The sequence below is a fragment of a genome, unplaced genomic scaffold (assembly GCF_019419815.1).
Source record: "Pyrus x bretschneideri cultivar Hongxiangsu unplaced genomic scaffold, Pyrus_bretschneideri_v1 Contig2, whole genome shotgun sequence".
Taxonomy (NCBI): Eukaryota; Viridiplantae; Streptophyta; class Magnoliopsida; order Rosales; family Rosaceae; genus Pyrus; species Pyrus x bretschneideri.
This window is the reverse complement of record NW_025999501.1, coordinates 4929926-4956071: the sequence shown is the minus strand read 5'-3', so window position 1 is coordinate 4956071 and position 26146 is coordinate 4929926. Positions and strand designations below refer to the sequence as shown.

General features: G+C 38.7%; 1 protein-coding gene and 1 non-coding gene across 2 annotated transcripts; both read left to right on the top strand.

Moving 5' to 3' along the window:
* The first annotated feature begins 10241 nt into the window (after positions 1–10241).
* TRNAS-GCU lies at positions 10242–10323 on the top strand. The gene has a single exon. It is a non-coding gene; the product is annotated as a tRNA-Ser (tRNA).
* Positions 10324–24732: 14409 nt separating this feature from the next.
* On the top strand, positions 24733–26021 carry LOC103962858 (mitochondrial uncoupling protein 5-like). Its single transcript, XM_048583185.1, has one exon. The coding sequence runs from the start codon at positions 24960–24962 to the stop codon at positions 25911–25913; it is 954 nt and encodes a 317-aa protein (XP_048439142.1). The 5' UTR covers positions 24733–24959; the 3' UTR covers positions 25914–26021.
* Positions 26022–26146: the final 125 nt, after the last annotated feature.

Genomic DNA, 26146 nt, shown 5'->3' with positions numbered 1-26146 from the left:
TAATGTAGTTTAAATGTAAAGGGCAAAGATTATTGTTTGAGCCGTCTAATATAAATGTTATATGCTTAAACGATAAGTCCAAGGAATATGTGATTGGAAGAATGCGATCTAAAGAAGTTAGATTCATGAGACCATTCTTTCGTTGACACATCCTAAACGTTCCTGATCATAGGATTGTCAATTGGGCATTGACAGTCCGTTAAGATCAGTACGTGCTATGTCTTCTCTCAGGGAGAGTGACTAGTCTCGAGTCATTGGTGTGTGTGACATCAAGACAAGTACGTAGGTGCTCAATAGAGAATGAGTTCACTGAACACGATCAACGAAGAGTTCTCATATTCATGTCACATGAGAACTCATGGTTGGGATAATGCAAATTAGTCTTTTGACCTGAGGCATCACAGTTGTCTTGTGGTTAGGTCCTTAATCTTTGATTATGTCAAAGTCACTCTATCAGGGTGTCCACGGCATCGTTGGGGTTAAGCCACTTAGCCATGGAGGCAAGTGAATGCGCAACAAGGGATCTCTAACCTTCAAACTGTTTGAGGGAGAATACTCTATGATATGATTTAGAATCTCTGGCCAGAGTATGAATGAGATGTTGGAATGCGTTCCAGATCACATTCAAGGTAATCATATAAGTACAAGATTCACATTGGATAGTAGACATGAATAAACTATCAAACCAAACAATGTGGTCAAGAGTATTGTATTAGAGAAAGACCGTATTGCATTTGTAATCCTAAACTGAATAGGTTCTCCACCTCCTCTGATTAGCTTGGGTAACCATGATATGCTGCTAGGTGTCACTCATGGTTTGTGGAAGCCCTAAAAGTGTATTATCACTAACGGGAGAATTGAAAGTAAGTTTCAATTCACAATCGATTTGAAAGAGTTTGAATCGCCCACTGCCTCGCTAAAAGGAACCTAATGGATCGTACACCGTGTAAGGTAGAGATTGAAGATTCAACGGAGATGAGTAAGAATAATTAAATGGTTTAATTATTTATGGCAAGGATTAATTAATATGATTATTAATCAAACGAATAAGTTCGTTAAAAGACCTCGGGTTAGTTTTGGGCCGCAAGGTCCAATGGGATTTGAATGTCAAGCCCATTAACTCAAGTTGTATGACAACTTGAATAAAACAAAGGGCTTGAAAGCCCAATAAACCTATAGGCTAGCCATGTGTAAAAGAATAGGGCTTTTGGTCCATTAGGTCACTTATTTGAAGGGACTATATAAAGGACTTTATAGCCTAAAATTTACTAAGGGTTATTTTTGGGGAAAGGATGAGAACACAAGCTCTCCTTTCTCTCTAAAATTTAGGCCAATCTAGAGGGGAATAGCTAGCAATCTTACTTTCTCTAGGTCACTCATTTCTTCTACAATATACCTTGGTGTGGAGACTTAGAGGTTCTCAATTTTGGGAACTTGGAGAAACCTTTTCATCCATCCAAATCCATGGATCTAAGATGCAAGGAATGAAGGCCCTCTCTTTGGGTGATTAGCCTTTGCTTATGCAAAGAGGAATCTACAAAGGTATTGATTTCTCAACTCACTTTGTTTTGAGTTGAGTCTTGGTTCACCTATCTACTAGGCTTTGAATTTCATGGGTAAATGTTTTGTTTTAAGTGCATACAAGCATGATTCCGCCTTTAATTGTTAATTGCATGCTATTGATGTTGCTTAAATGAACATGTTTTTTTCACAAATCTTCCTTCATAACTTTTATTAGGTTTGAAAAGTCAAGGAACAAATTCCACGGATCAATTCGAAGAATATGCCTTGGTTTCTGATGCGGATCAAGTTCAGTTCCGCAAATTAGAGTTGTAGTTGGACTCTACAAAATTATCTGGCCATGCCCAGTAAAAGATATGAATGCTATAAATGCAAGGTGCGTTGCAACAAGTGAGGGGCCTCTAATTCAACACACAAACTGCCATGCGCAAACTCTTACTCTACGCGAAACCTCTCAACAACCTTGAGATTTTTATTTTCTTTTTCCTGCCAACACATCTTCAGTTTGGATAAACAGCACTATGAAGGCAACCAGCGAACATCTTCAATTTGGATAAACAGCATTGTTGCCGTAGAATCAACCGACCGCGGAGCACCTTCAGTTTGGATAAACAACACTGCGTTGAGGCCGACTGGTTATCTATCCAAGTCTCAGTCGAGAAGGATTTTCGAATCCTTATTGGCAGAGGTCATCTCATTAGCCTTCTCGGCGAAGTGAGGTGTTACAGGTTACTACATTCGGCACATTGAAAGCTGAATTTAATATTGAACTTTGCAAGACTAGCAGCCTTGTCTTCAGGCTCTAGAACCTGAAGCCCGAGACGTGTTCCTTCCTCGACCGCAGTCACAAGATCAAGAAGTCAGCAACACGCACAACGCAACATCAACACATTTTAGTCCTCGATCGAGCTCGGCCGATGAGTTGGCACACCCTGCACACAACCGAATGACGTGGTTAGCTTATTAATTACTCGGCTTGCACGCCACATAGGCTTGGTAGTTTTTAGGATCAACATTTTTGCACGTCCAATGGGATCCAATGCTAAAACTACGAAGTTCACATGATATATCAAGATCTCAATCAGGGTGAGATTTGGTGCCTATTAAAGGAAAATGTCGAGAAGCAACAAAAACTCCTTGACTGGATCCTTGAAGCACATGAAGAAAGGCAAAAATCTTTCTCTCAAATGATAAAGGTGAAGGTTCATCACAGCTTATAAGATCAATGGTTAAATGAAGATAAAGCTCGATTTTATGAGTGGCTCGATAAGAAAACGCCTTTTTGTCTTGGGTTCAAATCAATTCCATTTGAAGAATGGTTGGATCAAAAACCGGGGGGCAATTTTTCGCTTCAACCTCAGAAAATTGTTGAGACGACCGAGAAGAACCTGGGCCACCTGTTTTTTCAATTGAGACTGAAAGTGTGGTAGGCCTAGAAGAAAAAGTTCAAGTCTCTGAGCCAAAAATCTACTTAGAAAATGATTCATCAGAATTCTCCAATGTCGAATATGGTCGAGACATGGTCTTAGACACCGAAGCTACGCCATTATTGGTGACAAAAGCCGAGATGGAGAAATCCTGTTCGGCCACATTATTTGAGTTAAAAGCCGAAATTAACAAAGTAATTATGCCTGGGGGGTTTAATACTTGTCCAACACATTCGGCGGCTGATAATGAAAAATATTTCGCCAAGTCAAAAGTGTTTGGAGATGATTTTTTATACGGCCTAGAGCGAAATCAAATTGAGAATTTTGATGTAAAAAGATCTCAGCTTGGAATAAAGCATCATTGGCCTCCTCCTAATTATAGTTTGGCCACTTTTATTTTCGTCTAAAAAAAATTTAAAAAAAAAGGTGAATAAGTGGGGCACATGTGGTATATTTCTGCGGTAAAAAATTATTTCGCTGAGAATGAGTGAATTAAAATAGCTGCTTGGTAAACTTGCTGCTCAGTGCATAAATCTTTGTCCCACGATTCAAATTAATTGGGGATATTCGGTATATGGGTGATGGCAGGCTCACGCAGCAATGTAGCTATACTGGATTAATTTCATGTAATTAATCCATGCATGGGATAAGGGTGAAATAGTAATATGAGGATGTTATGTGATTAAGACAAAAGAAGCAGTAGGCTTCAGCCTATGGACATGTTTGACGTGAGGAATCATGATTTGCTTCCAAGTTATGTTAGAATACATGTCAACAACAGGTGATATATAGGTCTTATATATTGGGCCAAGGAACATCCCATGTGGCACCGTTGATCAATCAAGACAAGACCACTTTTATTGTCAAATACACACACACACACACATACACACATATATATGCCAACTTTTTGCTGAAGTGACCTCATGAAACTTCGGCCATATAGGCGTTGGCAGATTCCAGGTCTTATATGCCAATTTTTTGCTGAGCTCGGCGAGCATGAGCTGGTGATTGGCACAAGTTATCGTGGTAAAATCATGGGCTCTTTTCCATAACATGGCACGTCTATAGTAAAAGGCTATCTAAGTGGAAGTTGCAGAGCTAGGCATGAGGCATATTCATGCAAATATCAGAGCATATATAAGCTTTGGTCGAAGTCGGCGTAAATCAATTTGGTGGTTTGCATCACCTAAGTCCTCGGGAGGATTTTGTCCTTGATCATATATTTCTTTGACCATAGCTTTGGTGATAGACTTCTTCAGTAGATTTGTGGTAAATTTCTTTGACCATACCTGATCTCGTACAAAAAATCGGTGGTGAGGGCAAATGGACGTGGCAACATATATTACTTGTATGGCATCTGCCGTGTGGTTACAAAAAAACAAAAACAAAAAAAACAAAAAACTTTCGGGCTTTTAGGCCGAGAGTAAGCAAGCAAGCCAGTGGATCTCAAAGGCTGAGAGTGATCAGGAAGAAATTCGATGAAGTTGGATTTGTCATTTGGTGGGTTTGCACGGCCTTGAATCTCAATAGAGACACTTGCTTTGGTTTTTCTTGAATTTCTTCACAAGGATGTTATTTGATGAGTTTAGCAGAGACTATTTGGTGGAGCTGGGAGTTAGAAAAGAATAAAATGTGATAGAACTATGCATGGCCGACAACATCATTCCAAGTTGGACAAAATAGGCCAATAGGCCAAGATTTGATTTTGTTTTTTATGGCCTTGGTTTTATGGATATATATATATATAATGTTGAGGAATGGATGGCTGAATGACAGGCCAAACTTGGCCGGGCTATTCACATGTGATTGTTTCAGAAAAAGTGATTGCAATATTCATGATGGATGACAGGCCAAGCTATCAAGAATCAGGTTTTTCTCGGCCCAGTTTGTCTCGACTCCATTTGCATTTCAATCGTATGAGTTGGATGGTCGAAGTAATTACAAGGCTTTTCTGGCAAAGTCGCCAAGCCTTGTATAGAATTGTGGCAGTCGAGGAAGACCACAGCGTTGGTAAAACATACATGTTATTGCCAAGAAACAAAGTTTCTTTTTCAGCGATACGACGGGATTTTCTTGGCTACAAACAATTAATTTCATTAACTATTCGGCTTATGAGCAAAAAATTAAGGAAACTGGGGGGCAATGTTTGGACCCGATTTTACACTATCGGCCCAAGTAATCAAGGTCGTTGAATGAGTAGGATTTTAGACCATTGAATGACAAAGTGGTTGAAATGATTTTTAGTTATTATTGAGAAATAATATTGTGATTTTAATCATTATATTATCTCTTAGTAATATATTAAATTATTGAAACCTAATATTGGTCTAAATCCCAGTTAATTTGAATGATGGTGGAATATTGGGATATGCACCGCGTCAGATAATGAAGCAAGTAGTGCAGTTCAAATTGATTTGGATGTCTGGCAGTGGACATGTAGATTGAAATAGCTTGGAGTGGAGATCAGCATATGGGATTTGATGATCTAAAAATCATGGTCTTGGATAATGATGAGATAAGGAACCTAGGTAGACTATGCCCTTTTGCATGGTGATGGATGTTGTCAGATGGGTTTAAAAGCTACTGATGGAGTTTTGATGATAAGAATCCTAGGTGGGCTAGGCTTCTTATGAGATATGATAAGCCTAACTTTGATTAGGTTTGAAAAGTTAAGGAACAAATTCCACGGATCAATTTGAAGGATATGCCTTGGTTTCTGATGCAGATCAAGTTCAGTTCCGCAAATTAGAGTTGTAGTTGGACTCTACAAAATTATCTGGCCGTGCCCAGTAGAAGATATGAATGCTGTAAATACAAGGTGCGTTGCAACAAGTGAGGGGCCTCCAATTCAACGCACAAACTGCCCTGCGCAAACTCTCACTCTACGTGAAACCTCTCAACAACCTTGAGATTTTTATTTTCTTTTTCCCGCCGACACATCTTCAGTTTGGATAAACAGCATTATGAAGGCAACTAGCGAACATCTTTAGTTTGGATAAACAACACTGTTGCCGTATAATCAGCCGAGCGCGGAGCACCTTCAATTTGGATAAACAACACTGCGTCGAGGCCGACTGGTTATCTATCCAAGTCTCGGTTGGAAGGATTTTCGAATCCTTATTGGTAGAGGTCATCTCATTAGCCTTCTCGGTGAAGTAAGGTGTTACAAGTTATTACATTCGGCACATTGAAAGCCGAATTTGATATTGAACTTCGCAAGACTAACAACCTTGTCTTCAGGTTCTAGAACCCGAAGGCCGAGATGTGTTCCTTCCTCTGCCACAGTCGCAAGATCAAGAAATCAATAGCGCGCACAACGCAACATCAACACATTTTACTCTTCAGCCGACGAGCTGGCACACCCCGCACACAACCAAATAACGTAGTTAGCTTATTAATTACTCGACCTGCGCGCCACATAGGCTTGGTAGTTTTTAGGGTCAACAAGTTCACACTAGGGGTGCAATTTAGGTTGGACCAACCCACCTTATTCATATCCAACACGAACCTGATCAAGCGGGTTTTTTTTTTTTTTAGTTAAAACCCTGCCCTAACCCAGCCCAACTTCAACTTAGACATTTATTGGATTGGGTTGGGGAGATATATCAGTTTTTATATATAGTTGTAGCTTTGATGGCCCTTACACACATGGGTTGTTTTGGCACCCCACTTCTGTCCTTGGGCACCCAACCTCGATAAAAAGAGCCAAAGAGACATTGTACAATGCACGCCAAAGAGACATTATATGCGTTGTACAATGTCTCTTTGTCTGTATGTGGCTCTACCACTGTTAAATATTGTTCCTCTAGTTTCGATTTGGGTATTAATTTTTATAATCCAGGTGGTCTAGCCATTATTCAAGAGGATTTTAGTTGATTTTTTAATATTGCGTTTGTTGAGTAAAACCCATGTTCAAGCTGAAGACTTGACAAATTTTCGACCGACAGTTGTAGAATTGTCTAAAGGCATGGAGGTTTTGCTGATGAACAGGCCTACTAGCCGTGTATGCAAGACAATAACACTGCTTGTGTTGATCTTGTGCATGTGGGTGTCCATGCAAGTTATGGCTGGGACAAAAAATGTCACGCATTCGTCTGTAAGGTCGAGTTCTCTGAATATTAGAGCTCTGTTAACTTTCAATTCAGTTGTTGGGAGGGCGGCCAAGCCGGCATCTTTAGATTCAATTGAGGATGTCAATTTATCATTTGGAGGATGTTCAAGTTCGGTATGTATGGTGATGCCAATTTGCTTGCATATGAATTAGCAAAAATAGGTCACTCAAAACTATAACCAAACCAAATCAAACTGGCCACTACTCTACAGATAGGCCGACTTGGTCAGTTCGGCTTCGGCCAGATTGATGCCCAGGCCTAGTTGCAACTCACTTCATGAAGTTTCTCAGTGACCCAAAGCTCATGGCTATTTCGTTTAGTGACATCTTATACTTATTAAAATAAATATTGGGATCCAATATTAATTATGAATTAACATATAGTTGTCAATACCAAAAACAAAACAATTACTGTCACACCAGTGACTTATAACATATCAGACAAACCCTTATTTCACTTTTCTCTCCGTGAGTAAGAGATCTTCTTTCGGCGGTGTCTTTGGAAGGAAGCAATTAGGTTTAGCTTCTGTGCTTTTTTGTTTTAGACATTTGGGTCCATTCTTTTGCTTGTGTGATTATTGTATTTGGGCCTCAATTTGTGTAATTAGCTGTGTTGTGTTAATAAAGTAACCTTTGATAAAAAGAAAATAAAAAAGTGACTCAAAACTTCAGAAGCAAGCTGCATGGCCAACATAATTATACAAACCGCATTAATTTTTTTTTTTTTATTGAAAGGAAAACAATATCATTAACTTGAGAAAATTACAAAGCATCTTGGATGAGGAGATCCAGAACAACACCCAAACTAGTCTTGTCTCAATGGGCAATGCCACCTTTACCAAACAATGAGCAATACTATTATTAATCCTGGAAATGGAAATAAATTTGGAAGCAGTAAACGAATCTGCAATGTGTAGGACATCCCCCGCTAACAAATCCATAGCCGACGCACGATCCACACAAGTATTAATGATGGAAATTGCTTGGGAAGAGTCACTCTGAACTAGAACCTTCTGATAGCCAAGCTAATGGGCGAGCTCCACACCATGCTTGATCGCTAGCATTTCTGCTTGGAGGGCCGACGACACCGTAGGGAGGAAACATGCCGCTGCTGCCACAAAGGATCCCTGCCCATCCTGGAGAACCGCCCCAACCCCACCCACCTAATTCTGCAATTTGGTCGCACCATCCACATTCAACCGTACGTAGTCCTCCGCCACCCCCTCCAGGACCGCAGCAGCACCATCCCTAAGCCCGTCTCGAGGACGCCTTTTGTGAGCAGCAGTTATGAGCTCCGCCGCGACCTGGAACTCCTGCAACCAGGCTGCCGCAGGCTGAGCCACCACAGCTGGAGACCCGTGCTTCCCCTTCCAAATTCTATCATTCCTCTCTTGCCACAAATGCCACACCACCATGCACATAAAGTCAAACGCCAAATGGTGATTTTAAAGGAGCAGCAAGAACCATTCTTTAACAGATCCACAAAGAACCGAATCAACTAGAAAACTATGAAATATTAATTCCAGTGGAGTGATTGCTCTATGAGATGAATCAGACCAACTAAACCCAAGTTGCTGAGCTTGTTGGGTCGTCGGCTGCACTTGATTGGACCGATATTTGCTTACAAATTGATATTATCAGTAGCAAATGGAAATTAACTATGGATTGACATCACTTAGCCATAGATCGATAATCCTGCTTTTACGCACCTAATTATAAGCAGCCGGATTCCCTCATGAGCTTAAGAGGCTGAGCTTCCTAAGCAAATCACACGGTCTGTTGAAATTTAATCCAACGGCTATAATTATTATGACGTTTAAAGGAGCTCTCTGTTTGTAACCGTTTGATCAAATTTCAACGAGCCGGATCCTTTGCTCAGGAGGGGATCTGGTTCCTAATTATACCTCATGATGAAGGGTGTATGCATTCTCTCTTTCTCACACATAACGAGACTTGAAAGACTTTTTTTGTTATCGTTTGACTATCTTTTAGTTGAATGCATACGAATACTATTTACAATAAGTGGTGAGAGAGTGGGCTAAATTTTATAATGAGTTAACCATAATAATTTTTTTCGAATTTAGCTTCGATGATAAACGAACTGAAGGCCTCTCATTTAAAGGTGAAGATGAGTATCATTAAACTTTAGTACTAAGTGACTATCTTTAGTACTAAGCTACTATCCTTTTATCTAAGTATTTTCCATGTCTTGTGATAGGTTACATGATGAGAGAGATAACCCTGAGATGGACAAGTTAATTATACCCCTCATAGTATCACGCATTAATACTTAGCAAAAGGATCATTCGAAATGACAAAGAAAACTTACATGATATAGGCATATAATATAATCTGAGACAACTTCATGAGTGTCAAAACCCATTTGAGCACTAGAGGTTGGACGACAAGTTTAATACCAAATTAAAATGGAATATCATTTTTTTAATATATGAGGGGTTTCATCACACACAGATGATAGACTAATTACCTCTTATGCAAATCTTGTAACACATGAAGCAGCATTACTTTGGACCTGCGTCAAACGATACGTCTAACCAGAGTCAGTGGTCCTAATGAAAGCATTTGTGGGAGTTCAACCTAGGATTAGGGGTTAAAAACCTTTTTTGGGTTTCCACTAGACCAACCGCTTGTGGTTAGAATATCATTTATTGTTGAAAGGTTATAACTTAAGTTGTCCTTGTGTTGAAATGGTCCCGAAAAAACATAAAACTTTGTTATGTGGGGATCTATGACGGGCTTAAAATAACTTGAGGTAACAAAAGCCTTCTTTAGATGGTCATTTAATATTACGGTCTAGTGGTATTTCTTTTCATTTATAAGTGAGAGGTCTTAGGTTCGATTATCGCCAAATGAGAATTTGAACCATATTATTATTAACTCATTTTTTAGTGTAGATAATATCGTTTGTTCAACAAAAAAAAAAAAATCCCACATGACGTTCTTTTGTTGTTTTCATGTCGGCCAGATGAACCATTTGCTATTTTCTTCTGCTCTATTTCTTCTTTTTTTAAGTAAATTATTTTGCTTTATTGTGTTGTCATTTTTCATCTAAAGCGACGAACAGTTTTGGAATTTAGGTTTCTAAAAGCTTTTCGGCTGGTTAGGTCCTATAATTTCTTTGAATATATATAATTAAGCAGCACCACAGACCAATAAGTGACGCTTTGGCCGAGTGGTTAAGGCGTGTGCCTGCTAAGTACATGGGGTTTCCCCGCGAGAGTTCGAATCTCTCAGGCGTCGTGTCATTTTTTTTTATATCTTTTTTTCCTGAGCTTGGTCCCACACAAAGAAAATCCGCCAATTTAGCGTGCGGTTCGACTGCTTGACCCCACAGATTCTCTGTTCGACTGACTGCTTGACCCCATAGATGTTGTAGAGATTTTATGCGCGACAAGTGATATATAAATAACTGTTGTCCTCCTATCATATTAGAAACGTAATGGTGTAAATCATAGAATATTTAGAAATAATTAGTTTATTCTTAGTAGGAGTTAATTATTTTTTTAAATATGTAATCCTAAAAGAGTAAGGATTCTACATATCCTACCACTATAAATAAAAACATAAGGCGGTGATACAACACATACCTCAGAATTAAATCTCTCTTCTCTCTTGTTGCCACTAGCCCCCTCTCCCTCTCTGTCCTTTATACAATTCAGTCTGTCAGAAGCTAAGGAAGTGAGGGATCTTAGGAGGAGGCTATCTTCCACAAATTCAAAGGCTTTCAATTGTTTTCTATCAATCAGGTTCTTCTAAAATAAATTAAGATATTTGAAAAAAACCTTGAAGGATGAAAACATTCCCATTATACATGAACCCCTTATATTTATAATTTCCTTCCAATTATATATATCGCATATATGTTCATATATTTTGTCAATATATATAATTGTTCATGCATTACGCATTTATCCTATGTGGAATTGTGAGTCAAAGAATTAAAATTAATATAGAAGCAATTAGGATTTTTAACCCTAAAATTCGAAAACAAAACAAAACAAAAATCTGGGATTTTTGCGGCACCGCCATAGCACCAGTGTGATGGCCTGAAGCCCAATCGTGTGGCGGCAGACCTTGGGACAGCGTCTCCGACGCCTTAGACCAGCACGCAGCCCTCTAGGCTTACTGTTTCTCTCGGAACTCAACCAGGCCTCGGCCTGGATTGGCTACCACACGGGCCTGGAGCCCTAGTCCAAACCCAACTCAACCCGCATGCCAGAAGCATGCTGGGTTTGTCCCTAACATGGGCCTGAAGCCGCAGCCCTTCTGCAACAGCCTCATTGGCTTGCTGGACTGGTTTTTAGTCTCGACCCACGCCAGCAGCTGGGCTTAGATTTAGCTACGGCCCACGCCATCAGCTAGCCCATGGAGTTGGGCTTGTCCCTGAGGTCCAAGGCTCGAAACCCAGCTGCGGTTCCTTGCACACCCGCAAGCCTTTGGGCTTGCCCCGTGCGTCTGACCCGGCCCACATAAAATGCCAGCCTTTACGGCTGGGCTTACCCAGATCTGCCGATGGCCTGCAACCATGATTTAGGCTGCTCTTAGCAGCCACCTGAGCCTAATAAACTCTTTAGGGCTTTGCCCTACTCACAGCACCTATGCCCACTGTGTTTGGGCTATGGTTTTTCGAATTCAATACTAATTTTTGGAATTTTAAATAATTTTAACCCGCATGTTATAATTAATTTTCCTTCTACGATCGACCTCGAATGGTCTCAATTTATTGAATTAATTAAAGTGATCAACAGTCCACTAATCTGACAGTTAATCCAAAATTATTGACATGAAGCTCACTTTTTGGCATTAACGATTCAACAAATTTATTCGTTTTCTTTGAACCGTTGACTATCTTTTGTAGTCCTAAAGCACTCATGCTTGGGTTCCTAATGCAATCCACAAACCCACCACACTTTATTGTATATTGTATTATGTGTTCTTGCAAGTACCCCTATATGAACTAAAAGTTCATAACTAAATCAAGCCTGTAGTTTCGAATTTAAGGCCTTTGAAACCCGAAGTTTTCATTCAAAACTTACCACATGAAACCTATAGCTTTCATGCATAAATTAAACCAATATATGTCTATAAAACCCGACTGTTCTACAATATATGTCTATGGCTTTCCATATGACTAACCACGTTTTTGTACCCTTTGTTTAGGGACATGTCGAACTTGAATAATCTTGATTTCACCGCTCTGGAAGTCTCCGGAAGAAACTACCTGAAGTGGGTTCAACACGTGAAGCTCCATCTTACTGCAAAGAGTCTTAGAGCTACCATTGAGGAACCAACCGATAATGCACCTCTCAATGAAGCTCAGAAAGCTACTGCTATGATCTTCATCTGAAGACACATCCATGATGCATTGCAAATCAAGTACCACGAAGAGGAGGATCCCCGTACCCTCTGGCTTACACTGCGGATCAGATTGATCACCAGAAAGACATCTTCTTACCTAAAGCAAGACACGACTTACAACATTTACGCTTCCAAGACTTTAAGTTTGTGAATGAATACAACTCTGAAGTTTGTAGAATCTAATCACTACTTAAGTTCTGTAACAAGGACTTAATCGAACAGGATCTCCTGAAGAATACCTATTCAACCTTCAATGCCACCAATATTGTCCTGCAGCAACAATATAGGGCACAAAAGTTATCCAACTTTTCAAATTTGATATCTGTTCTACTTCCCATTGAAAAGCAGAACTAGCTTTTGATGAAGAATCATCAAGCTCGACCTACTAGCTTGAACGTCGCTCCTGAAACGTATGAAATAACTTCTAGCAGCCATAACCGACAGAGATCCCGTCATCGCCTTGGGAAAGGGCGGCAAGCCTTACCACGGGCCCAAGGTCTACCGAAGAGAGGCCCATCCAAAAGAGAAAACCTGATCCAGAAGCCTACAACATGTATCAGCACAATGCTCTAACCGACTGAGCTAATAGGCCTACAACAATAACAACAAAAATGTGAACCACGTTTAAAACTTAAAAATTAAAAAGACTTGTTTACTACAAATAAAACTCGATTTCATTCTTATTAGATCAACCCTTGGAGTAAAACCTATCATTTTTGGCTCAAAAAATTTAGGTTTCAACCCAAAAATAATTTTTCTCCTCCAACCCTTCTGAGTTAAATTTTTTAGCCCAAAGTTCTTAAAAGAATAAATTTAGGCTAATTTTATTTTTAACTAAATTTTTTTAAAAAGAATTATGTACCCTATCCTAATTTAATTTTATGAACATTTTAACCTTAAAATATTTAGATTTCGATATTCAATATCACTAATTTTAAGTTAAATAATTTTTTTAATTATTTTAGTTGTTGGATTTAAATTTGGGTCATTAGATCTCTTTTTATACTATTGGATTCGATCATATTAAATACCAATCATTGGATTCAATGAAATTATAAATATAAATAAAACAAACAAACACACATATGAATATGGACCGTTGGTCCATTTGAATTTGTGCCTTAGGATTAAGCAAAAGAGCTGTTAGGCTCATTCTTGTTGCCGACAAGTGGCCAACATGGCCACATAGGGGGGTTAGAAGACCTGTTGGGCTTGGCGCATGCCACGTGTACACGCGTCCTTGCCTGGCGGGTAAGCTTCAATTCCTCTTTCTCACTCTCACATGTGGACTCCATCACTAATTTTGGCCTATATCTTGGGTGGAATTTGGCTTTTTTTTTAGTTTTAACACATAACTCAATTTTAGCACAAGGGTTGGAATTAAATGGGAGGGGAATATAAGGGAAATGTTGAGACTTACTCCAAGGGTTGGAGTTGGTCTTAACACTTTAAAACTCAAAATATATCACACATTGTCCCATTTTATTATAAAATTTCTCATAAAGCCGTTCACAGGCTGATTGAGGCGAAGTGGGATCCAATTCTTGTTAAAATAGTATTCCATGTGGAAAAAGCATGTTAGTAAATTATATTAGGAGGAACCATATGCCTGCATTTATTTTTGCGTAGGAAAAAAAGATACTAAAAGTCAAAAGAGAAGAACAAGCAAGAATAAGCCAATCAATGTAAAGTAGAGCTGCATCAAGTCGAGCCAAGTCAGGCGGATAATAGTTACTTATGAAACCGATCAAACATATTCCCTTTCTCAGGCAGAATAGAAAGTGGGTGAATATATAATTTCGAGTGAGATCAGACAACCAGAAATCAGACAATGACAGAGTGGCCTGTGATGGAAATATTCTTCCTCAACAGGCAAAAATTAACACAACTGTTGACCCTAAAAATTATAAAGACTATGTAGCATGTAGGCCGAGCAATTAATTAGCGAATTATATCTTTTAGTGTTTGTAGGTGTGCCAACCGCTGATGAAGCTCATTCGACGAGTAGAATGTATGTGGTGGTGGTGGTGTCAAATGCGAGGCTGACTTTTGTACTCGAGTGATAGACAAGGAAGGAACACATCTTGGATTTGGGCTCTAGGCTCTAGAACCTAAAGACAAGGTTGCTAGTCACTGCGAAGTTCAGGATCTCCTGCACCAGGTTCAGCTACCTTAACCATATTTGTGAAAATATATGGGTGCCGAATCAATATCAGATTATAAGGACACAAATACTCAAAAGAGATAAGTGTTTTGATAGTAAACTTTGTTCAACCATCAGAATGCCGAATTCTGAAATGCACCTGGGAATGACCAATCATAGAACACTTCACTTGGTTGGAAGCTAGTGAAGTGACCTCGTTCGGTGCAAGAATCAAAAACTCATTGCCAGCTAAGACTTGGATAGATAATCAGCCAAACTTGAAGTAGTGATATTAATCTAAACATTATATAATTCTCGATCGCCTAATTCTACGATTTCAATGTTATTAATCCAAACTAAAAATGTCGCCGGTTGTCAACATTGTCAACACAATGATGTTACCCCAAACTGAAGGAGTGGTGACGAAGTTAGATGAGTTAGTGATTTCTCAAGAGTGTGAGAAAGGCTTGCATAAAGCGAGGTTTTACGCAGAGCGTTTATGTGTTAAGTTGAAGGTCATTTTCACGTTGCACACTCACTTCTATTTATAAAAGTGAGTTTTGTAATGACCAAGTATGCCGAAGTAGAGTCCTAACAAAATACACTTCTTCGATGCTTCTTTGGATATTCTCAACATTATCTTGTCACCAACCAAAACCAATATGCACATGGTTTCAGTCACTTCGACTAGAACTAGGATTCTGAAACTTAGTCTTCCTATGCATTAGACTCATTCCTTATCTGATCAGCCACAAGCCTTGACTCTTGAAATAATTCGAATCTTATCAAAACTCATTATGATCTGTAACAATTTTACTTCAATTAGAACTCAGTTGAATCATTTCTCAACCTGATCCTTTATGAATCCCACTGTTAGGACTCAATCGAATCTCTTTATAGGCTAGATATCTATATATCATCTAGCATAAAGGATTACTACTTAGAAGAGAATTAAACCCAAATAAGAATCATCCAACCACTGGTGGAGGTAGTTGAGGACTTGGAAGCAGTTAAAGACTACAGTAGTCTTAGACCTACACTGACTTAAAAAAAAAAAAAAAAAATTAGTATTACACCTATCTATTGCTTTGCAACCCTTCTCAACAACTAAAACAAATTCAAGCATTATCTACTTTTCATCCAACAGATCTCATCCCAAAATTAAGTATATATTTTAAATGGTTATTTATCACAAAGGGTGGTACTATTCACCTACCCTTTTTACCTTCCACACATTCCCTGTTAATTTATGTGATTTGATATTCTTCAATTCATTCGATCTGACGGCCAAAAATTGAGTGGGGTGTGTGGAAGGTAAAAAAATGTGTGTGGATAACACCACCCTATCACAAATCAGTAACATTTAAATTAAAAACCATCATTTACTTTTAATTTAAAAAAAAAAATTGTCTTTCACTTATGCCCTAGCATAGTTATTCCCTATTCTTCTTGAATTTCATATATTTAGCCATTCCAAATCCTAAATTTATTGAATAAAGAACAAAAAGGATTGTAATACTCTATTATTAACTATAAAACATTTGTTTCTATTCTATCCCACATCTTACTTGAGTTTTAGGGTTTGCAAAAATTTTAGTAATTCTCTCTATTGAGTTTAATATTTCTTTCAATTGCATAGATGACATCATGCAATGGTTTCAAAATATGAAATTCGTCAAGAATAATTATGATTACTATGAATGAATAAAATTATTATCTATGCATATCAGCAAGAAGGGGGTCCCATTTTACGTCACACCAGTCTTTTAGTGGAATTGTTAAAGTCCTGGAGTGACACAATTTCAGTTTCAACATATAAAGCAAGAAAATTTAAGTTTTAGGAGGCAAAGTAAGAATGGAATTGAGCACCGAAAAGTATTGCCGTAGATAAGCCAATAAAAATTTTAAATTTAAATTATGTCTTTCTCGTTTGTCTATCCGAGTGAATATTAAATCATAAAAATAAAAAAATAAAATTAAAAAAGGAATGATTTAGATGACATCGGGACACCATAGCATTTTGTATGATAATATAAAGAATATATTCGTTGCTCCCACGTAACCTTGTACCAATAACACAAAATAATAATATAACAATGTACTCGTGTTATAAAATTTGTTTTAACAATAAATGAAAGAAAAATCAATTGTGCAGAAGGTTAAAGAGGAGAGCGGAAACCCAATTTTTAAACAATTCATTGTGAAAATCCCAAATTAGGTCGAGAATTAGTGGTACCCTGCCTCGGTTGTTACCTCCCCTGCCAACTTTCTTTGCCAACTTCAACTTTCTTTGCCATGTGATACGAACGAAGCTTCAATTACGTCCACTAAAATCTAATGAGATTTTTATTCCCGTATTAAGCGTTTGACCACAGAAATTGAAATCCTTGATATTTGTTATGTTGGGTCATGGGTGGATCTGTCGTTTGCCCACTTACTACTTTTATTATAAAGCATGCCATATGGATGACGTTGATCAAGTGACTGATAAAAGAAGAGTTCTGTGAATATTGATTTTCACATAATAGTTTAACCTCCGACACTTTTATCGTGAGTGAAACTAAATTGTAAAACTAATACCAGTTTAAAGTTTTAGCTGCGAAGAGATTTTCTAGTGAAATTTCAATTTTTTCGTAGTGTTAGAATATGTTATTTTACGTGTGAACTCTAATGAATAAACGTGTTTCACGTCATTCAATTTTTATTGTAACGTGTTAGGTTTGAAAATTTGTCACATATGAGAAAATGGGCCTATTGAGAGTTTAAATTCCACATCGGAAAGGAACATTATTTATGTTTATGAGTAGTTTAATTATTCTTCACATAACCAATTAATTTAACGGTGAAATCTCAACTTTCTTCGATGTTATAGTTATCAGTCTGAATATATGTGTAATATTCTCTCTCAAGTGGGAATGAAAACTACTGGAAGATGGGCAGAACAATTCTAGCGGCGTAAGTCGTGAACACGGAATCAGATATTTTATGTTTGGGTGAGTGATGCATGCAGGAAACAATTAATCTAAATAATTTGGAGCCGTTGGTGGAACGTCGACTTTTCTGAGAAAGTTAAGTAAGAATTGAAAATTGAAAAGTAACTAGGTGGAGATGAATGAGCTAAGAGAGTTTCAACTTTGTGATGTCAATGGTAGAATCTAATGTGAACAAGTGCGATCATTTGTTCAACTTCGCACCAAACACTTCTAGAGGCCATGGACGGACCAAACGATTCGCCGCATATTAATGGGCCAAGCATTCCCCATATTTGAAAATCACGAATCAAACTAATACAATTTTGGTTGACCAAGAAGAGCAAATGAGTATGAAAGTCGCACTTTTTGTAATAACGTTTTATAAAACGTTTTGTGAATAAATTATTTGGAATACAAAAAAATTATATTGTTGCATGTTTATGACAATACGTCTAGTATTTTAATTTGAGATTTGTTGCAGATAAATTATAATTATTGTCGAAGAATAGAATCTCATGTCAGTCATATAGTAAAATAAGGGTATATTACATTTTAACACTTCAACTTTGGATTTTCCAACATACTCACATCTCATTTTTAAACATGACAATGTCATATATCAACTTATGAATTCGTTACAATGTCATACATTAATTTACGAATTTGTTGCAATGTTATATTTATGTTAACTTTTCTATTAAAAGAAAAAAAATTTGATGTGAAACCCCATTATTAAGATCAAGGGATATTGGTGAAATTGAGATAGAAGAGAGAGATACATACTTTTTGATGTGAAACCCCATTATAAAAGGAAAATTTGTTATCAGTCATAAGATAGGACAATGATTGTCTGCCCTCCCACTTTCGGTGTCCTCTCGTGCCCTCTTGTTTGTGTGGTCACGGTTAAGTCACGTCAACATTTTATATTACTATTCATTTTTGTTTTATTATCTCTATAAAAAAAAACAATATAAAATGTTAACGTGGCTTAACCGCAACCATACAAAACAAGAGGGCACGTGAGGGCACCGAAAGTGGGAGGGCAGACAATCCTTGTCCCATAAGATATGCATGTAATTGCCACGACCAAATTGGTTTTGAGGCTCTGCAGTACATGTTCAGGAGAAGATCTGGGTCCCACGGTTAGGATTGAATTGCACAATTTATGGGAAAAATGAACTTTAATTTTTAAATTTTTTAATGTAATATACATGTGTCATCCTATGAGATAATCCACGTGTTTCATAAAACAACGCGAAGCTCCTAGAGAGGGAGTGGGATTCAGTGCAAACCACATCATCATTTAACAGGGAAATTAACAAACAAACCAACGAAGGTTTGACAATGCAATAAATTCGTAAGATAATGTATGACATTGCAATGTTTTAAAGATGAAGTATGATATTATGGTTTGATCAATAGTTGAGGTAGTTTTGTGTACTTTACCCATAAAATAAAGAAAGTGTTATTGCAATTTCAAAAATTTCATTTTTCATTCCTCATAAGTGTATTTTATTTCTAAATATAGAAAGTTTGAAGTGCAAAATGAGGATTTTGGAGTGTCGATAATAATTCCCTAAAATAAATATACAATTAATGTATGAGAGTTTTCGTCCCTAATATCATTGAGGCATTTTGTAATAAAACCCAACACCTAATAATATGTGGTTAAGTTGGGACAATATTGGAGATGTTGGTGGTTGAGGCCCAAAATGTAACTGATAGGAGCATATTTAGGCGACTTACTTAGCTTGTTTTCGTGCATCTATGTTGGTAATTCATAGTTATTTTAGTCCTTTATGCTTCTTTTATGTGTTTTCAGGTTCTAAGGGCTTAGGGAGCAAGAAAGTGCATTTTGAGGCTATTTGGGGCACTTTTGGGCATGGATTGGATAACTTAATCATGGAGCAAAGAGGATGGACGAAATTGAAGCCTTGTATGCTCTTTGGGGACATCAAACAAAGGGCCTAGCCCAATCAAACAAATCCTTTGAGCCATGGAAAACCTCTAGCCCAATCAAACATATTATGCCATGCAAACCAACCTATTTTAGGCCCATTCTATGTACTTAAACCCTAGCCCTTTAAACTAGTCCATTTATCACTTATCACTTCCATTTACTTATCACTCACCACATATCATTCATTTATCACCACATATCATTCATTTATCACTTATCAAACCTTTCACTTATCACTTCCATTCACTTATCACTTATCATTTCCATTCACTTATCACTCACCACATATCATTCATTTATCACTTATCATACTCATAATCATCTACACATTTCAAACATATGCATTTCATCTCACATGCACACCCACCTCTTTCCAAACTAATTCACATGCATACCTATTCTTTAAATCAACACATGCATTCACACACATGCACATCATTCACTCACATTTCCACCATTCATTCTTTATTCCACAAACATCTCACATGCATTTCCACCTTCCTACTTCATCATTTCACCACATTCTCCCTCTTTAACTCATTTCATTATTCATTCACTTTGCATTCATTCAATTCCACCCCACATGCACCCTTTATTCTTCATCATTGCAACCATGGCACATTTACACCAACAAAACAACTCTCATGCCATGGCCTACTCATATTCCCATTTCCTTTCCAACATCTCACATGCATTTCCACCTTCCTACTTCATCATTTCACCACATTTTCCCTTTTATTTCCACATGCAATTCTTCATCATTGCAACCACAAACACCTTAAACAAATAGCCATATACATCTCCATTCCTCCTATAAATACCCTTGCATTCATTCATTCAAATCTCATCTCATTCACAACACAACAACACACCACAAACACATTCCTTTCTCCCTAGCCGTGAGTTTCTCTCCATTTCCCTTCCATTTCTCCTCCATTTCTTCCATTTCCATAATCCCCCAATCCATTCAACACACCAACAACATCCCTTAGTCCTTGTGCCACAATAAAGAGGAAGATAAGAGGGCCTAAACGTTCATACAATTCACGTTTGAGTTGTTGGAATGTTTACGCGTTTCTTTGATTTCAATGTTTAAATTCAATTCTCTTTGTTTTGTAATATGAGGAATGGAAGAGAAGAGTGCCTAAACGTTCATACAATTCAAGTTTGAGTTGTTGGAATGTTTAGGTGTTTCTTTGATTTCAAAGTTATGAGGAACTAAACCCTTTTTGGCTAGGGGTGATTTCAATACCATTATTATTTATGTAATATGAATTGATGAATTCCGGTTATGAACTCTTGATTCGTGAATGCAATTGGCTTAACTATTTGATGATTAACTTATTTGTGTTTGTTGATTGAGGGTCGACACTTAATTAGCATGCATGAATATGTGGCTAAAGTTTAAGAAGGTTTCACATAATCGTTACTAACTTATACTTGAAAGTAGTGAAGGTCGCTTGTCACGATCGCGTTAAGTTTAATTCTTAGCATGAGTAACATGATGTCATAGTTGCAAATGCTTTGTCAATGCTTATGGTTTTCATTATTCTTAATGATCTTCGATTGTATCTTTATTATGATGACATGTAGGGAACTTTTGAGAATATTTTGGGTTGTCGAATGATGCCATCCAATCCAATAATATAAGGAAAATCTGAGGGTTAACTAGTGATGTCACGGTTAATTTGGGGCATTGTCGTTCATAATTCAATGAAGGAATAATTGGAAATTGATTCATATGCATAAATATCATGTGTGGAGAAAGAACCTCTAGCTAATTCACCAACCATCTTATTTCATCAATTACATTCTGTCTAGTTATTAACTTGTTTCGTTATTTCAATTTTCGTCAAACCTCAATCCCCCTTTTGCTTTAATGTTCAATATAGTTAGGAATCAATTTAGTTTGTGTTTTTAAAGCATTTTGATTCTTTTGGTTTGTCGTAGTGTTTTAACGTTTAGTTTCACATTCTTTGAGTCTAGTTTAGTGTTTTATATTGTTTTTACGTTTTTAAGTCATTTTAGAAGGTTTTAGCAAGCCCTCCTAATCCCCGGTCTAGAACGATCCCTCACTTATCCATTCTACTACAATTGTCAAACGAGGGTAAAATTTGAGTGTCAAGTAATTCTCGCATCAGTAACATCCCACATCGCCCAGGGGGGTGGATCATGTAAGCCTTATATGTATATTCCCATCTCTACATAGCACGAGGCTTTTTGGAAGCTCACTGGCTTCAGGTTCCAATTGAACTCCGAAGTTAAGCGAGTTCGCACGAGAGTAATCCCATGATGGGTGACCCACTAGGAAGTTCTCATGTGAGTTTCCAGAAACAAAACCGTGAGGGCGTGGTCGGGGCCCAAAGCGGACAATATCTTGCTACGGTGAAGTCGAGCATGGGATGTGGTGGGGGCCTGGGCCCCAAAGTTAAGCGAGTTCGCGAAAGGCCTCGTGCTAGGTAGAGATGGGAATATACATATAAGGCTTACAAGATTCACTTCCCTGGGCGATGTGGGATGTTACACAAAAAGTTTATCATGGTATCAAAGCAAGTTATTCTCTTGACATGTCTTGGGCCCAAGTTACTGGGCTTGAATCTGCTTCCTTAAGTTGGGATTTCGAAAAGTTGTGCTAGCTCCAGCTTAATACTGATTGAACGACTAGATCATATTGGTGTTAGCTCTAGTGACTGAATACTAACCGAGATGACTGTGCCTTAAAAAATATTAACATTAGCTCCAATGACTGAATACTGACCAACTGGGCTCCCAAAAAGATTGGCGTTATCTCAATGATAATGACTTGACCAGTTCTTGATGTGGGAATCGGTTTCCCTTTTGACCCTATGTGAGGCCACTAAAAGTGGTGTGTTAGAAAATAGGACCTCACATTGGGCATATGAAAAAATAATATACAAGTCTGACACCAATAAAATATTTATCAAGTCTTGGGCCCTTGCCTTCCATTACGACATTTCCTCCTGAAGTGTTTGGCCACGTTGTATTCGTTCATCTCCCAAAACGTCAACGTACAAATGTTGTGCGTTGTGTATTTATGTTTGCTACTCATCATAAGGGATATGGTTGATATTATCCACCTACTTGATATACTTATGTGACCATGGATGCGACATTGTGGAATCCGAAATGTATTTTGGTTTCTTCCAAATTATGTGTATAATCAACATAGTTCAACGAATGTAATTAACCTAAAAGATAAGTTGTTAACGCTCAAAATGGTGAGGCTAACAAAAGTTGAATGAATCAAGTGTTTGTCCATGATAGACTTAGGCTTTGCAAACAAATGATAATAAACACAGGATTTAAGTGGTTCACTCCTCAAAACTAGGCTACAACCATTGAGTTTCTTGTAAAAATTGGTAACAAGGTTACAAATAGCGGTTACCTATAATAAAGCGCTAGAATAGTACAATTTTTATCTTAATTCGTCCGGCCCATTTTAAGGAGTACTCATCTTCCTTATATAGCCTTCATCTCAACCTTCAACCTTTAGGTTTGAGTCCATCACTTCCTTTCATTTAATGTGCTGAATCCACACGCTAGACCTGCTAGTATCCCTCCGTTCTTTGCTCGACACGTGGCAACTAAGGGACACTAAAGCAGGTCCACTTGTGTATTTTTCTGGGATGGAGCAGCCGAGCGCCTTGCTTGGCCCTGGAGTTGGTGGGACCTTGTACTGAGCGCCTTACCTATCAGCCTTTTTGCACTTGTGTTCCTTTGTCTAACCGCCACGTGGCTTAGAGTTGATGGTTGACTAGGCATGCCCCTTCTGTTTTTAGGTCCTCGTGCCTTAAAGCTGTTAGTGACCAACATTCCCATTGGTGCTCGGAAGGCACTTTCTTAGGAAGTTCTCAACTTGATTTTTGACAAGACACTCGAGGGCCATAGACCTCCTAAAGCGCTCAGCTTCACAATTTCATGCCCATTGGGCCTTGACTTTCTTTTGGGCTTATGTTACTCTAGGTCTGTTGGGGTCGGAAAGGACCATGCGTTAACTCAAGTGATCTAAGGTAGAAAGATCAATGAGACTTTTCTCTTATGTTCATGCCTTAATGGTTTCTAACTATAGGATTGTCAATTAGGTATTAACAATCAATTAAAGGTTAGTCTGTGTTATGTCAACTCAATTATGAGTATGACTTGTCTCAAGTAATTAGTGTTAAACACTAAGACAAACCCATATGTGCTCAAAAGGTCATTGAACCACTAAACTACGATCAACAAAGAGTTCTTATATATACTTGTCATGTAAAAACTCATAAATAGCAATAATGCAAAGTAATCATTTGACCCGAGACCCTAATTTGCATTGTGGATATATCTATGATCATTTTACTACACCTCCCTTAGAATATGGAGAATTAATTGAACTTGGGTCGACATACTTATAATCATTTAAAATAAGTGTGCATGCGTAATATAATACGCAGAGTATTATATAGGAAGGTACTAACTTAGGAATCAACATAATAAATTGTATTAATATTAATATATTGAAAGAATTCGGGAGCACCTACGTTATATTTTTTATTTCATAAAAGAATCATATTATGATTTTAATCTCAAAGCTTTCCATATGCAAGTATAAATGAATTAATAAACCGAGAATATAAAGAATAAAATAAAAGTCCAACGCGGCGGTACATGCATTGAGAGCTCGTCCAGAAGACAAGGAACTTTCAGTATTTCAAATTAAAAATGACGTGTCAAATTTTCAAAGGTTGGGAGACCCGGTGCCCCAAAAAGTTGGGAGGCACAGACCGACGGCTGTCCTAGGGCTACCATTTGGCTTGACCCTTTGTCATGCTTAGAAGTCAAGCTTATTTAATACCCAATAAAATTCCAAAAAGGCCAATAACTTCCATAGCTGGGATGCAGTTGTTTCTTTTCAATCTTTTAATTAAATAGTTATTTTTAAAAGTTGGAAGAAGAGAAGGGTATTTTTGGCAGTTTGAATGTTTTACTAGAACTAGGGCAGCAGCACAAACCAAAAGGGTCCCAGCCATCAATCAACCGAAACGCGTGCTATGACTCCCACCAAATTTTACTAGCCACGGCGCATCTCGCCCATCTCCTTCCCCCCTCCTTCCTCACTTCCTTTCCTTCTTGGTACTCCTCTCCGTTTCCCACTATATAAGTACACCCCCAACTCCCTCACCCTCCAACTCAACCATTCAGACACATTGCTACTTACTTCCAGCATATGTCTCAGAGGCCCAACGTCCCTCACTCCTCCTCCATTGCCTTTGCCCTCCACTCCCACCTCTTAATCTCCAGTGATATGAACCCTAATTGGTCCTCCTAAACCCATCCATTCAATTTTGATCCTATTTTTTTTTATTCTTTCATTCATTTTTTAACAGACGATCCCAGAAAAAGGGGAAAAAACCCCAAAAGATTCGACCTTTGATTCGATTGGAAAATGGGTATCAAAGGATTTGTCGAGGGAGGCGTCGCTTCCATTGTCGCTGGCTGCTCCACCCACCCGCTGGATCTTATCAAGGTCCGTATGCAGCTCCAGGGCGAAAGCAACCCCGCTCGCGCCGCCGCCCCCCAGCCCATCCACAATCTCCGCCCCGCTTTTGCTTTTAATTCCCATTCCGCCACCCTTGTTTCCCCGCCGCCCCCACCGGCCGCCGTACGTGCCGGTCCAATCTCGGTCGGAGTCAAAATTTTTCAGACCGAAGGCGTTAAGGCATTGTTCTCGGGAGTCTCAGCAACAGTTCTCCGCCAGACTCTGTACTCCACCACCCGAATGGGCCTCTATGAAATTTTGAAAGTCAAATGGGCCGACCCGAACTCCGGGAACCTGCCACTGGCCCGCAAAATTTTCGCCGGGCTTGTCGCCGGTGGAGTCGGAGCCGCCGTCGGCAACCCCGCCGATGTGGCCATGGTCAGGATGCAGGCCGGCGGTCGCGACTACAAGAACGTGATCGACGCGATTGCCAAGATGGCGAGGAGCGAAGGAGTTCTTAGTCTGTGGCGCGGGTCTAGCCTTACGGTGAACCGCGCTATGATCGTGACGGCGTCGCAGCTGGCGTCGTACGACCAGATCAAGGAGGCGATTCTAGATAGGCACTTGATGAAGGACGGCCTTGGGACGCACGTGACGGCGAGTTTCGCGGCGGGGTTTGTGGCGTCCGTGGCCTCGAATCCGATCGACGTGATTAAGACGAGGGTTATGAACATGAAGGTGGAGGCTGGGCGGGACCCGCCCTACACTGGGGCCCTCGACTGTGCCCTAAAGACCGTGAGGGCGGAGGGGCCCATGGCCCTTTACAAGGGCTTCATCCCTACGATTTCGAGGCAGGGGCCGTTCACTGTGGTGCTGTTTGTGACCCTTGAGCAGATCAGGAAGGTGCTTAAGGACTATTGAGAGTCGGAGTCCCAACAATTACCATGATGAAAAATAATAATATTATTATTATTTTCGACTATGGCTATTATTATTGATTAATGAAATTTTACCTTTGGAATTTGGCTATTGATTATTTTTATGGGTTAAATTGATTTATAATTTAAGTAATTTTTTCGCCATGCAAATAATCCGACACCCGATTAGCAAGAAAGAAGCGTTTTGAGGTTATTGGATATTTGATCCTTGAATTA